Here is a 12,384-nt window from a genome sequence, read left to right as displayed (position 1 = left end):
GCTAAATTTCCAGGGTGAGAAGGCCATGTATAACTTCAGCAATAGTAATGGGATCCAACAGGAAGTCCCTGAGGCTCCATAGGTCAACACTTTGTTGGACTTCTTTTACAGACACGTTAAAAAAAAAAAAAAGGGTCCTTGCTGACAGCCACTTTTACAGGCAATGAGATATAGCTATATAGATGGCCTTTCAACCAAGCATTGCTCCAACTATGGTGAGACCTGGAGAAAAGAGTGCCACGCTATAGAACAGTGGTTTTCAACCAGGGCAGATTTGGCCCCCAAAGAACATTTGACAATATCTGAAATATTTTTGGTTGTCATAATTCCAGGTATGGGGGGGGGGCAGTACTACTGGCATCTAGTGGATAAAGGCCAAAAATGCTGCTAAACATCCTACAGTGCACAAGACACTCCTAATAACAAAGAATAATTTGGTCCAAAATGCCAATAGTGCCAAGGTCAAGAAATCCTGCTGTGGAATTACAAGAGGAGAATTGGGCCATTTACATTTCAAAACTTGGAACAATTTGTACAAAATGTATTTAGATGTTAAGTAAATTCTCACTCATAAAAAATTAGTACACATACACATATATATGTTCTCCTTACACTAAACTGTATCCCACCTGTTCTTCTCCTCACCTCATACCTGAAGATAGATTTGCCTCTGTCTTATCTGCCTTAGGGAAACTCTGGCCTGGACTTCATCATCGAAGAACACTGGAAAGCCTTTCCTGCCTTGATTTTGGTGACATCTAGCTTGCAACCTGATGTTTTGTCTCTAGACTGATAGTTTATGTCCTCTCACAGCTGCTCTAAACTTATCACCTAAACATTCTAATAAAGCATATTATTTACATGACATATCAGCTGAATTCAAAGAAATCTCTTTACATAGCTCAGTTCTAACTAATATATTATTGATAATAGTTGTGTTGCTCTAATTACTTATTAAGGATTGAATTATAAAATAGGAGCAATTTAAAAATTAAACATTCTTACTATCACTTTGGTCCAAAATTAATGCATTCGTTAATTGAAGAATTCATTGATTGTTCAAACAACTGCAAGAGAACTAAGAGCTTCTCTAGTCCAACTCCCTCATTTCATGGGATGAAGAAATTATTGCTCAGTTTCATTAAGTGACTTGGCTGAGCAAGGACTAGAACTCTGGGCTCCCATATCTTAATATAAAACTCTTTAAATTAAAAAATGCATTTCAAAAGATCCAAATTGCTAAAATAATACACTCCAATGAATTTTTACACATGAAAATATAAGAATCACATATGTAGATATGATAAACTCTAAACGTGCATATTAATATAGATATAGGCACTGAAATATATACAAAAATTTTCAGGCCTTTTTCTCAAGTAAGTTGCTTCATTGCTACTTATTAAACTTCTGAAATGCATACCATTAAGTTGACTTCATACTATACATAATCTATAGCAAAAAAATTCTGAAATACATAGCAAGGAAAAGAGTAAAATTACTAACTAATGATTATAACGTGCTGACTCTGAATTTCTTATGAATGTATTTTTATTATACTACTCACTTAAATTAGAATAAAAAGAATTACAATACCAATGTGGTTTTCTTTGTACAGTTGACCCTTGAACAACGTAGGGGTTGGGATGCTGATACCTCCCAGAGTTGAAAATTGACATATAACTTTTGGCTCCTCAAAACTTAAGTATTACTAGCCTACTGTTGACCAGAAGTTTTACCAATAACATAAAGTCAATAAATACATATTTTGTATGTTACATGTATTATATATTGTATTCTTACAATAAAGTGAGTTAGAGAAAAGAAAATGTTATAAAAAAAACCAAATAAATAAAAAGCAAAATGAGATCTATGAACACACCCTGATGATTGAAAGGAAAAGGTAATGGAGTGATTAGCAAAATGGGTGAAGAGTATTGGGAGATACAGGCTTCCAGTTATGGATGAATAACTCAAGGAAATAAAAGGTAAAGCATGGGAATATACTTGCTGGCACAGTAGTAGCATTGTATGGTGACAGATGTTTCCTACAATTGTGGGGAGCATAGGACAATGTATGGAGTTGTAGAATCACCATGTTGTACATGTGAAGCTGACATTGTATGTCAACTAGACTCATATTTTAAAAAATAAAATTTTATTAAGAAAATCATATGGAAAATACATTTACAGTACTGTATTTATTTTAAAAATCCATATAATAAGTAGATCCATGCAGTTCAAACTCATGTTGTTCAAGGATCAATTGTGGTCTAAAAATACATTGTTTCTACAACTTTCACTCTATAATATACCACAAATAACATGTTTCTTTTTCAAAAAATTTATATTAATGAATACATCAGTTAATAAAATAACAATCTGCCATCTATTTGATCAACATGAAAGTAATTTTCTCATTACATTGAAATAAACCTCTTCCAAAAATAAATAACTACTAAAGCCAAACTCATTCTTGTCTACTTATCAAAAAAAATTAACATATGATACTTCCAATTTCTTAGCCTTTTCATATTTATCAGGAAAGATTATACATTTACCTAAAAGAGTAACATTTTCAAATATTTAAACATAGATGAAAACAGAATAAAAAAAAAAAAGAAAAGAAAACAGAATAGATCATTTCTAACAATCAGATATAATTAAAATGATAATTAAATCATTTAGGTAACATCAAGCTTATTTGAAAGATCTTTCTTGATGATTTATGATTTTAATGGCAAACACTATAAAATCAGTGCTATATTTTAATACTTCAGAAATTCTTAACTATTTTACTATTCATTAATTTCTAGACTTACCTGGGTCTTGTTTTAGGTAAGTGAATAAGTTGTTTCCAACCATTTGTTATGACATTATAAATCCAACCATCACCTGCAATATTATGACAGTTCAGAAATTCAGATTAGGTCTTTGGGATAAAATTTAAAATTTCCCCAATTTATAATGCTACATTTATGCAACTATCTTTTGTATGTATGCATATTTACTCAAAAAAATTTTTAGAAATATACAAAGGTAGAGTGACCATGACAATGAGCCCTCACATATTGCAGATTCAACTACCAAGATTTTATCACATGTGCCTAGTTTATCTCTTTTTTTTTTTTTTTTTGTTATTCTTGTGGCTCAATTACTCTAAAGCAAATCCTAGATCTCCTGTCATTTTCCCCATATATACTTCAGTAAATATCGCTTTAAAAAATACATTTTTTTACAGAACCACAATGCCATTATCTCATTACCACAATGCTACTATCATAGTCAACAAAATTAAAAGAATTCACATACTAGCCAGAAGTTAGGCTGAGTCTGTACAGGAGGAAACCAACTAGACTAAGAGTTAGGACATGGAATTTCCCACATGTCAATGACCCAAAACAGCAAATTGTAATTAAAAACATTAGAGCTCAAAAAGACATGATATTAAACAAGCCCTACTGAAAAAAAAATAGATGTTTTTTTATTAGACTCCAAATCTCTTTTAATTAAAACCTTCAAATTGGAGAAGCATAACAATCCGCAGTAACTAACATCCACTACTAGAAACTCCTGTTTCTCTAACCAGCCTCTGGAGTTTGTTGCCCAGCAGACTGCCAGATGCACAGCTGATGCTCAATTTTTGTTGAAAAATAAGTCACTGTTTCCAGATCCTATATGGAATTATATAAATGAGTCTCTTATGAACACATCTCTAGTCATGGAAAATTTCTGGGTTAAGAAAACACAAAACATCTAACATACCAAACTAAGAAACGGATACTCTTGGTCATGTGTCTATACTGATGTCACAATTTTACTGCTGGGAAAAAAAAAAAAAACCCACATTACAAAACCTAGCCATTGGAATCAGCAATGACAGGAGTTTAAAGATTCTGGCTAAGCACTTTCCTTTATAGTTCTGGAACAAAAAGAGAAGCAACTGGCCTTCCCACCTTATATTTCCAGAGCCTTCTGGGGAAGACTGTTCTTCTAATCCCCATTCCAGCCTACAGTGTAAGAATCTGGATCAAAAATCAGGAAGGCACAGAATCACAGAATATTATAGTTGAAAGGGGCTTTAATTCATCTAGGTTCAACCACCCTTCCTTTTCTATATACCTAGGAAACAGGAGAACATGGAGAGCCAAAGGTACTAAATAAAGCAAAGGGGTCTTCTAATTCTTAATGCAAGCATACAGTTGAAAATAAAAAAATAAAAAGAAAGACATCTTAAGTATCAAATATGATTAAGAAAAAAGAATGAAATAATAATTGTAGGCTAAACTTTAATTGACTTACTTAATGGAATATTGTCTGCACTTAGTCCACCAAATAGAAAAAGTTTATCATCAGCTATTGGTGTTAAAGTATGCCATGACCGATGTTTGGGGTTTTCTCCATTAACAGGAATCCTGTGGCAAGGGGAAAAAATATATATATATAAATCTACTTACTATGTTAGTAAAAAGAAAAGGTTTTTGATCATCTCAGATAAAAAACTGCCCTCACAACTTTTTTAAAAAGCTGATTTTACTATCTTCACTTCCATTAAGATTTTAAAAACATTCTTAAATGCTTAGGTGAATTTAAACAATCTTTCCATTTAAAACAATCTTTCTATTTAGCGTCCATTCCACCTGGTCACAGAACACAGACTGAAAATTAGAAAGCGAATTCCCAGTTAATTCCCAGGGCATATTTCATAAGTTTCTTGTTGTTTAATCCATATAACTTCCTCAAATTTTCAACATAATTATTTTCATGTCTGTAACTTTTTACTGTTGGCCGATGTTCAATTTTGTATATTCAGTTGATTTCCTCAAGGACATTATGGGATTTGGGTGTTGTTGCTTTTACTTTGGTTTACTTGCTGTATAATTTCCCAAAGCTTCTTCACCTGAAAATGCTAGCTATTCTAGTTTCAAAATAAAGGTATAAGCCATTCCAGATCCAGGATAAATCTCTAAAGATTTCAAAAAATACTGCCTTATTCTTAAAAAAAAATAAAAACATGGGGCGCCTGGGTGGCTCAGTCGGTTAAGTGTCTGCCTTTGACTCAGGTCATGATCCCAAGGTTTTGGGACTGAGCCCCATGTCTAGCTCCTTGCTCAGCAGAGGATCCTGTTTCCCCTCTCCCTCAGCTATTCCTTCCTGCTTCTACTGTCTCTTTCTTTTTCTGTCAAATAATAAATAAAATCTTTAAAATAAAGTAAAAAAAACCAAACATAAGTACAAAAGTTTAATTTAGGAGGTGAGAAAATATCGTTCTCCAGCATTCTGAAATGTTCCAGAATAATCTGGGCCATTTGTGAAAGATAAAATTATTTTTTCCAAAATGGAATTATTTTTACTGTTTGTGTTGACTATAAGAATTATTTTGGTTACAAAATGTTCAACAACCACAAAAGTATTTTTAAAAAGGAGCATGCTCTTATAATCTTGTCCTCTAGCAATAGGAAATAGTAATAATTTTGTATATATCTCTTTAGGCTTTAATGTACATTTAGCCTATTAAAAATATATAAATGAGATCATATATTCTGCTTTGCAACTTTTTTCATTCAACTAATATTTTAGAATATTTCTATGAGTGTAACTTCCTTTGGTAATGGAAGTATGGTGGCCCACTGGGCAAATGAACCAGGGTTTAAAGAATCCCTGCTTGTGAACATGAGGGATGACCTCTAGCTTTTGCTTTTATAATAATGTTGTAATACACGCACTCATACACACACACAATTATTGTCTTTAGAGAAATTCTGGATGAAAGTAGAAATTTGATTTTACATTTTAAACATACTGTCAAACTATCTTCCAGAAAAACTGTACTAATTTATACTCCCACTAATTGTGTTATTACAACCTAGCACACTGGTCATTTGTAATCCTCTTTATCTGGTAAGTGAAAACTATTATTTTTAGCTCCATTTCTTTGATTGTCTTTAAGGTTGAACATCTTTTTAAAATAATTTTTGCCCATTTGTATTTCTTCTATGAGTTGCTCATTTATGTTCTTTGTCCACTTTTCTGTTGGATTGTCTTTTTCTTACTGATTTTCTGAGTTCCTGTGGGTTTGAGCTCTGTTAAAAATACTGCAAATATGACTTCCAGTTTGTTTTTTGTTTGAATTTTCCAATTTGCCTTTTAACTTTGATATAGTTTTCTATACAGAAAAACTTAATTCTTACGTGGTCTTAACAGTCTTTTCATTTATGAATTCTGGGTTTATACCATCTTTAGAAAAACTTTCTCTATGCCAAGATTTTAAACAATCTGCTATCTTCATTTCTGGCACTTTCACAGTTTCATTTTTAATAGTATTTTTATTTTGGAATAATATATAGCTATGGTTCCATCTCATTACATGAACAGCTGAAATGATAGCTAAATGGATTTGTTCTATTGTTAAACATATATTTTGAACTACAAATAAAATCTGACTTTTACCAACTTCATTTTGTTTACTTGTGATGATCCCAATAAACTGTTCCTTTATTTCTTCTACTGACCAGTTCTCAAGAATATTTAATATAAAACCAGTACTTTTACATAGTCACTTTTCAACTGCTGGTATTCTCAAGTTTTATATGGTTTGGTTAAAGAACAAACTCTGAATTTAAATCTGTATATTCCTATATTAGATATATAATCTGAAGAAAATGATACTAGTTCAGTTTTACAGACTTAAATTTGGATTACAGTCCCAAACACACACACACACACACACACACACACACACACACACACACATACTCCTTTCGATTAAAATATACTTAAATCTCAAACTTACCTTCCAGACCAAGTCCAGGTATCTAAGTTCAGATAGTGCAAATCATTCATCCTAGTTTGCTAAAACAAAAGTGTGTTATTAGTCTGTGTTTTACATCTTTTATGGGCTAAAATTTCAGTTTTAAAATTAGTTCAGATTAAAAATAGACCATCTCCATTTTACTTAACATCAGAAGTTTGCATGTTGGGAAACCATGTTAAGGGTTAATAAAATTAATATAGAGCTACCCAATTAATGTGTCAAAGGGAAAAGAAGAAAACTAACAGGATTTGGGATGCCTGGGTAGCTCAGTGATTGAGCATCTGCCTTTGGCTCAGGACGTGATCCTGGAGTCCCAGGATCCAGTACCACACTGGGCTTCCTGCAGGGAGACTGCTTCTCCCTCTGCCTATGTCTCTGCCTCTCTCTCTCATGAATGAATAAATAAAATCTTAAAAAAAAAAACTAACAGGATTTAAATATTAAGAAGTTAAACTTTTCTGGTTATGCATTGAAGGATTCTCTCATTAAAATATGATTTATAAATCATCTGTGATTACTTGTTATAGTCTGTTTAGGAGATTAAAAATAAATAATAGTTATTAAATGGCAATTTAGTATCTAGATAATTTGAATATTCAGTTGTTCCCCCAAATCAGAAAATAATTTTTGTAAGAAGAATCACATATAAAAATATCATATCCATTAAAAACACTAACCAAAACACGTCCTCCAAAGATATAGCCCTTATTCCCAAGAACTGCACACGTGTGCGCGGCGCGTGGCTGTGGTGGAACTCCACCCTGCAAGAAGACATGCGAAAACAGAGGGCAAAGCCTTGAAACATCTCTAAGGAAGTCTAAGGAAGTCACACTCCTATGCTGAGTATAAGAAATGCCTGACTACCAAACCACCATTGCCTCTGTAACTCAATAAAAGTCCTAACGCAGAAGTTCATTCTAAATAGTAATGATTATAGAGGCACCTGGGTGATTCAGTTGGCTAACCATCTGCCTTCCACTCAGGTAATGATCTCAGGGTCCTGAGATCTAGACCCACATCAAGCTCCCTGTTCAGCAGAAAGTCTGCTTCTCTGTCTCCCTCTGTTGCTCCTCCTACTTGTTCTACTCTCTCAAATAAATAGAATCTTTAAAATATATATTAAAAAAATAAATAGTAATGATTACAGACAAATACCATTCTTCAAGAATGAAATTTATGGGCAGTTGGTTGGGCACCTGACTCTTGATTTTGGTTCAGGTCATGGTCTCAAGATTGTAGATTAGTCCCACCATGGGTCTGAGCTCAGCGGGGAGTCTGCTTGAGCTTCTTTCTCTCCCTTTGCCTCTCCCTACCCCACTCATGCTCTCTCTCTCTCTCAAATAAATAAATAAATCCTTTAAAAAATAATGAAATTTACTCATCCTGATCTTTACTTTTTGTCTTTCTCTGACTCCTTTCTCTTCTTACCTCAGTCCATAGCCCCCTCCAACAGTCTCACATACACTTGACCCTATTTTAGTTTGCATTTACCAATATTTTCACTGTAATTTCTCTGGTGATTTCTTCAAATAAGTTCTTATATTATTTATATTTTATCCAAAAGTTTATCTGACTAGTTGTAGCTGGAATCCACTTTATTCATTTTTTAGAGACATTCTTAAAGTACTTTATTATTCTCAAATATCAGCATCAAAAGACAAGGCAGCATAGTAGAGTGTACCAGTTGATGTCAAAGTTGGAAAAAAAATGGATTTGCATTCTAATTCTGTCCTAAAAGAGCTGTGTACTTTAGAAAGACATTTAGTGTGTCATCTATAAAATGGAAGTGTTGAAAGTGTTTTTCCTACATGGGATTTTTACCCCTTAAGAGCAATGTATTAGTAATAGAGATCCTTGAGTTATTTTCAGTATTTCAAGCAACTTAATAAGCATTGTGCATTATTTAGGCAGTTAGACACATGGATTAACACAAATGCCATTTCTTTGTTTTTGTTTGGAGTTACATGAACTCAGCTTTATTATTTATTTATTTATTTATTTCATGAACTCAGCTTATTCAGAAGCTTTAGGTAGCTATTAAATGCATTTGATAGAAGGTCAATATTTATTTTATTTTATAATAAATGTGTATATAGTAGAATAATTTTTCCAAAATTTCAGATCAGGAATGGAGTAATAATAAAAATTGTGTTTTGCCAGATGGCTGGGAACCACATTTCAGAAAGTTCTCTCTCACTTATTTAAGTATTAAATTGGTAATATCTAAATTATTTCTTACTGTCTTGGCTTCAGGACAGTCATTCAAGTAATCCTGAAAAGTTGTGATATTGGATGTAGAGCTTAAATTTCCTATGCCCACATTCAGTAGCCAATGCACTGAAAATGTTTAAAGAGTTCTTTCAGAACTTGGAATGAAATGCATATGCAAAGGCACCTACCATGAACATATGGAAATTATGCAGATGTTTCCTTCAGATCTCATTCATTCATCAACCCATTATATTCTCTTTTCCCACCAACCCAAAACTTCTCTAGAGAAAAGAACTGCTATATTTATTCAAAGTAAAGTATAGGAAAGTGCTATCAGTTAATGGAAGAGTTTTAATAAGTGATAAAGCACTGTTTGGCTTAAGGCACGAGTGAAGTTCTTACTGTGGAATTTGAGACACCAAGAGTTTGAGAGGGCAGATGTAATTTTTTAGAGTCTCTGAGATCATCACATTGTGCACTGGTTACAAAGACAGATGCAAGATGTTGTGATGATGTTCAGTAACTTGCTCTAGCTCCTCAGGCCCTAGTCCCTGCAGCTTTCCACTGTGTGAGCCACTCCAAAATATACCTTGCCTCTATGTAAAAATTCATTATTGCATAAGCTAATTTGAACTTGTGTTTGCTCACCAGCACATGAAAGAGTATAATAATGTATTTTTGTCATGCTTTAACTGCACGTAGATTTCAAGAGTTTATGAAATATGGGCTTTTCAAAATTGTGGACTGGATTATAAAAAGATATTTTAAAAGTGCCATCATTGAATCAGGATGTCACACTTGTGGGTAAAGAATGGTGACGGTACCATCTTCAGAAAATTTTTCTAAAAAAAAAGAAAATTTTTCTAGAAACCTTAGCTAACCTGGAGAAAAATAGGTGATTAAAAAAAAAGTATTAGTGACAGTACTTAAGGGATTATATGGTCATAAACTTGATTGCTAAAATCCAAATAACACAGCAAAAAAATATCCTTTTAAAGTATCAATGAATATATAAATATAAAGGTAACTTTTTACAATACTTACTTTGATTTCTGGTTGAAACCAGTTCTGTGTCTTTGTATCAAATACATGAACATCATTATGCCATCCCCAGAATATCTGTTCTTCCTAAAACAGGAATTTTTAGAATATTTTAAGCTTTTTTAATTTTTAGGTTATTGTAATAAATTTCATTGCATATTTACCAGTAGAATAATAGACATCATTAAAATATAGTGTTAAGTGTTACCATAGTCATAAAGCTAATGCATACACTAGTGACTCACAAAGTGTGGCCTCTAACCAGTAGTAGCAGCCACCACCTGGCAACGTCTCTTCTCATAGCATTGTTTGCAGTGAGTCATAACTTGTTGATAATCTTCCAATTCCCTCAAGGAATTGTCTCTTTTAAAATTGTAGAGGACAAAATGACACTTCTATTTTGCAATCTGTTTTCCTAGAGTACATGCTCAGAATTCCTAATCGTTTCAATTAGGAACTTTAGGGGACCAAGGTTCCTTTTTCCAAAAAGTTCCAATTACTTCAACTTAATCAAGCAATTTGTTCTTAGAGGTCAAACTTGTGCTCACTCTTCTTTGTCTTCAAAGAGACAAAATTGTTAGCAAGGCAACCACTTAGCAATTATACTATATTTAGCCTCTCTGGATTGTTGAAATCCTCTATTACTACTTTACTTACACCTGTGTCAGTTTTATGTTCTATGCCACTAATACATCATTCATTTTTGTCAGAACTTGCCAAACAAGTCAAACAAACTAAACAATTCACTTAGCTTAAAATATAAATGAAAAAAATCTACTTGTATACCAGAAACTTCAGGACATGATCCTTAGCCTAACTGTACTAGGGGAGAAAAAGAATGAATAAAAATATGTAGATGTAAGTAATGGGAACTTATATTTCTGAAAATTATCAGTAATACTGTAAGTAGCAAAACTTTAAAGATATTTTGTTCTAAAAACTCAGAAACCATGTAAATACACAGCAATCTTTTCAAATACTCATATATAAAAAGATACACATGAAATGTACATATATATTTACATTATAATGTGCAATAATAATATATGCTAGTAGAAGGTAAAACCAGAGAACTACTATGTATCTTGGTGCTGGGATCAATGGTTTTTAAAGTTATCTTTTAAAAGATTTTTGTTTTTATGTCATGTCTTATTTCATTAGTTAACAATTTATTAGCTAACCAATAAGAATAAATAGGAAGGGTAATATCACTACCAACTTACTGTCATACAGAGGTCAGCCTGAGCTATGAACAGTTCTGGTGGACATACCTAAGCAACAGCCATTCTGGTTGTCTACGAATGAAGTTTTTCCAAATTGTCCTAAAACCTCTACTTATCTAACAGAAGCAGATGTAAGTGATTAATAAGGTAAGCAATTACTCTGCCAGTAGCCACGAAGGCTAATACTACTAGGTAAGAGAAACTCCTCCAACTGAATCTAAATCCAAAAATGAGAAAATACATTTTTTTCATAGTGTCAATTATGGCAGGTTAAACTGAGAAAGATTGGGCTCATTATTTCTAAAGACTTTCAGTTGATACTAAATTAGAGGAAAAGGGGGACGCCTGGGTGGCTCAGTGGTTGAGCATCTGCCTTTAGCTCTGGGCGTGACCCCGGGATCCCGGGATCGAGTCCCACATCGGGCTCCCTGCAAGGAGCCTGCTTCTCCCTCTGCCTGTCTCTGCCTCTCTCTCTGTGTCTCTCATACATAAATAAATAAAATCTTTAAAAATAAAAAATTAAATAAATAAATTAGAGGAAAATGTAAACAGTGATTACTCTCTTACCCAAGATGCATCATGAACATCAAAACAGTCTTGGAGTTCATTGTGTCTCCTACACCCATAGCCACCAAAATATATTAATCTGAAAAACAAGAACAAAAGAACACACTTTAGAAGTTCTATTTCCAGTCTGTTCATTGAAAGTTGAAAGAGATCATCTCTCTCACCCTAAAAACCTAAACAAGGCAAATAAACTAAAAACAACATAGTTAAAAAAAAAATCAAAGAGAGAAAGGAACAAACAAATCTAAATGAACTAATTCCAGAAAGTGATGAAATTTCAATAGAAGGGAAGAGACTAGGCATGGTTGCTTTCATTCCTGGTATTACAATAAGAGGAGGAGGAATCCAGGACAGATAGGGTTCATTAAAGAAATCACCCAAAATTTTAACAGCCATTTGTAGGCTGGCATAGCAAATTAGAATCTTAAGAAAATCAGCCACAGTGGGAGTTTTAATCCACTCAACAAGTCTTTCATGTGGTCTTTAGAGGGCTCAGGGTCAGTCTCCAACAGGTGGAAGCAGAAGAGA

General features: G+C 33.1%; 1 protein-coding gene across 6 annotated transcripts in view; it reads right to left on the bottom strand.

Annotated features, from left to right (window-relative positions):
- Positions 1–12,384, bottom strand: part of KLHDC1 (kelch domain containing 1) — a 42,561-nt gene that overhangs the window by 11,787 nt on the left and 18,390 nt on the right. For 4 of the 6 annotated variants that reach the window (XM_072838475.1, XM_072838478.1, XM_072838474.1 and 1 more), the window contains 6 exons: positions 11,857–11,935; positions 10,070–10,153; positions 7,492–7,575; positions 6,794–6,852; positions 4,303–4,415; positions 2,823–2,895 (listed from right to left, as the gene is read on the bottom strand). In XM_072838475.1, the coding sequence (XP_072694576.1) occupies positions 2,823–2,895; positions 4,303–4,415; positions 6,794–6,852; positions 7,492–7,575; positions 10,070–10,153; positions 11,857–11,935 (492 nt within the window). Of the gene's footprint in view, positions 1–645; positions 841–2,822; positions 2,896–4,302; positions 4,416–6,793; positions 6,853–7,491; positions 7,576–10,069; positions 10,154–11,856; positions 11,936–12,384 lie in introns of all 6 variants that reach the window. The other 2 variants (XR_012036566.1, XM_072838473.1) reach the window with 2 other exon arrangements.

Source organism: Canis lupus, chromosome 9 (assembly GCF_048164855.1).
Source record: "Canis lupus baileyi chromosome 9, mCanLup2.hap1, whole genome shotgun sequence".
Classification (NCBI taxonomy): Eukaryota; Metazoa; Chordata; class Mammalia; order Carnivora; family Canidae; genus Canis; species Canis lupus.
The sequence above is the reverse complement of the archived record's forward strand: the minus strand, read 5'-3'. Positions and strand labels throughout refer to the sequence as shown.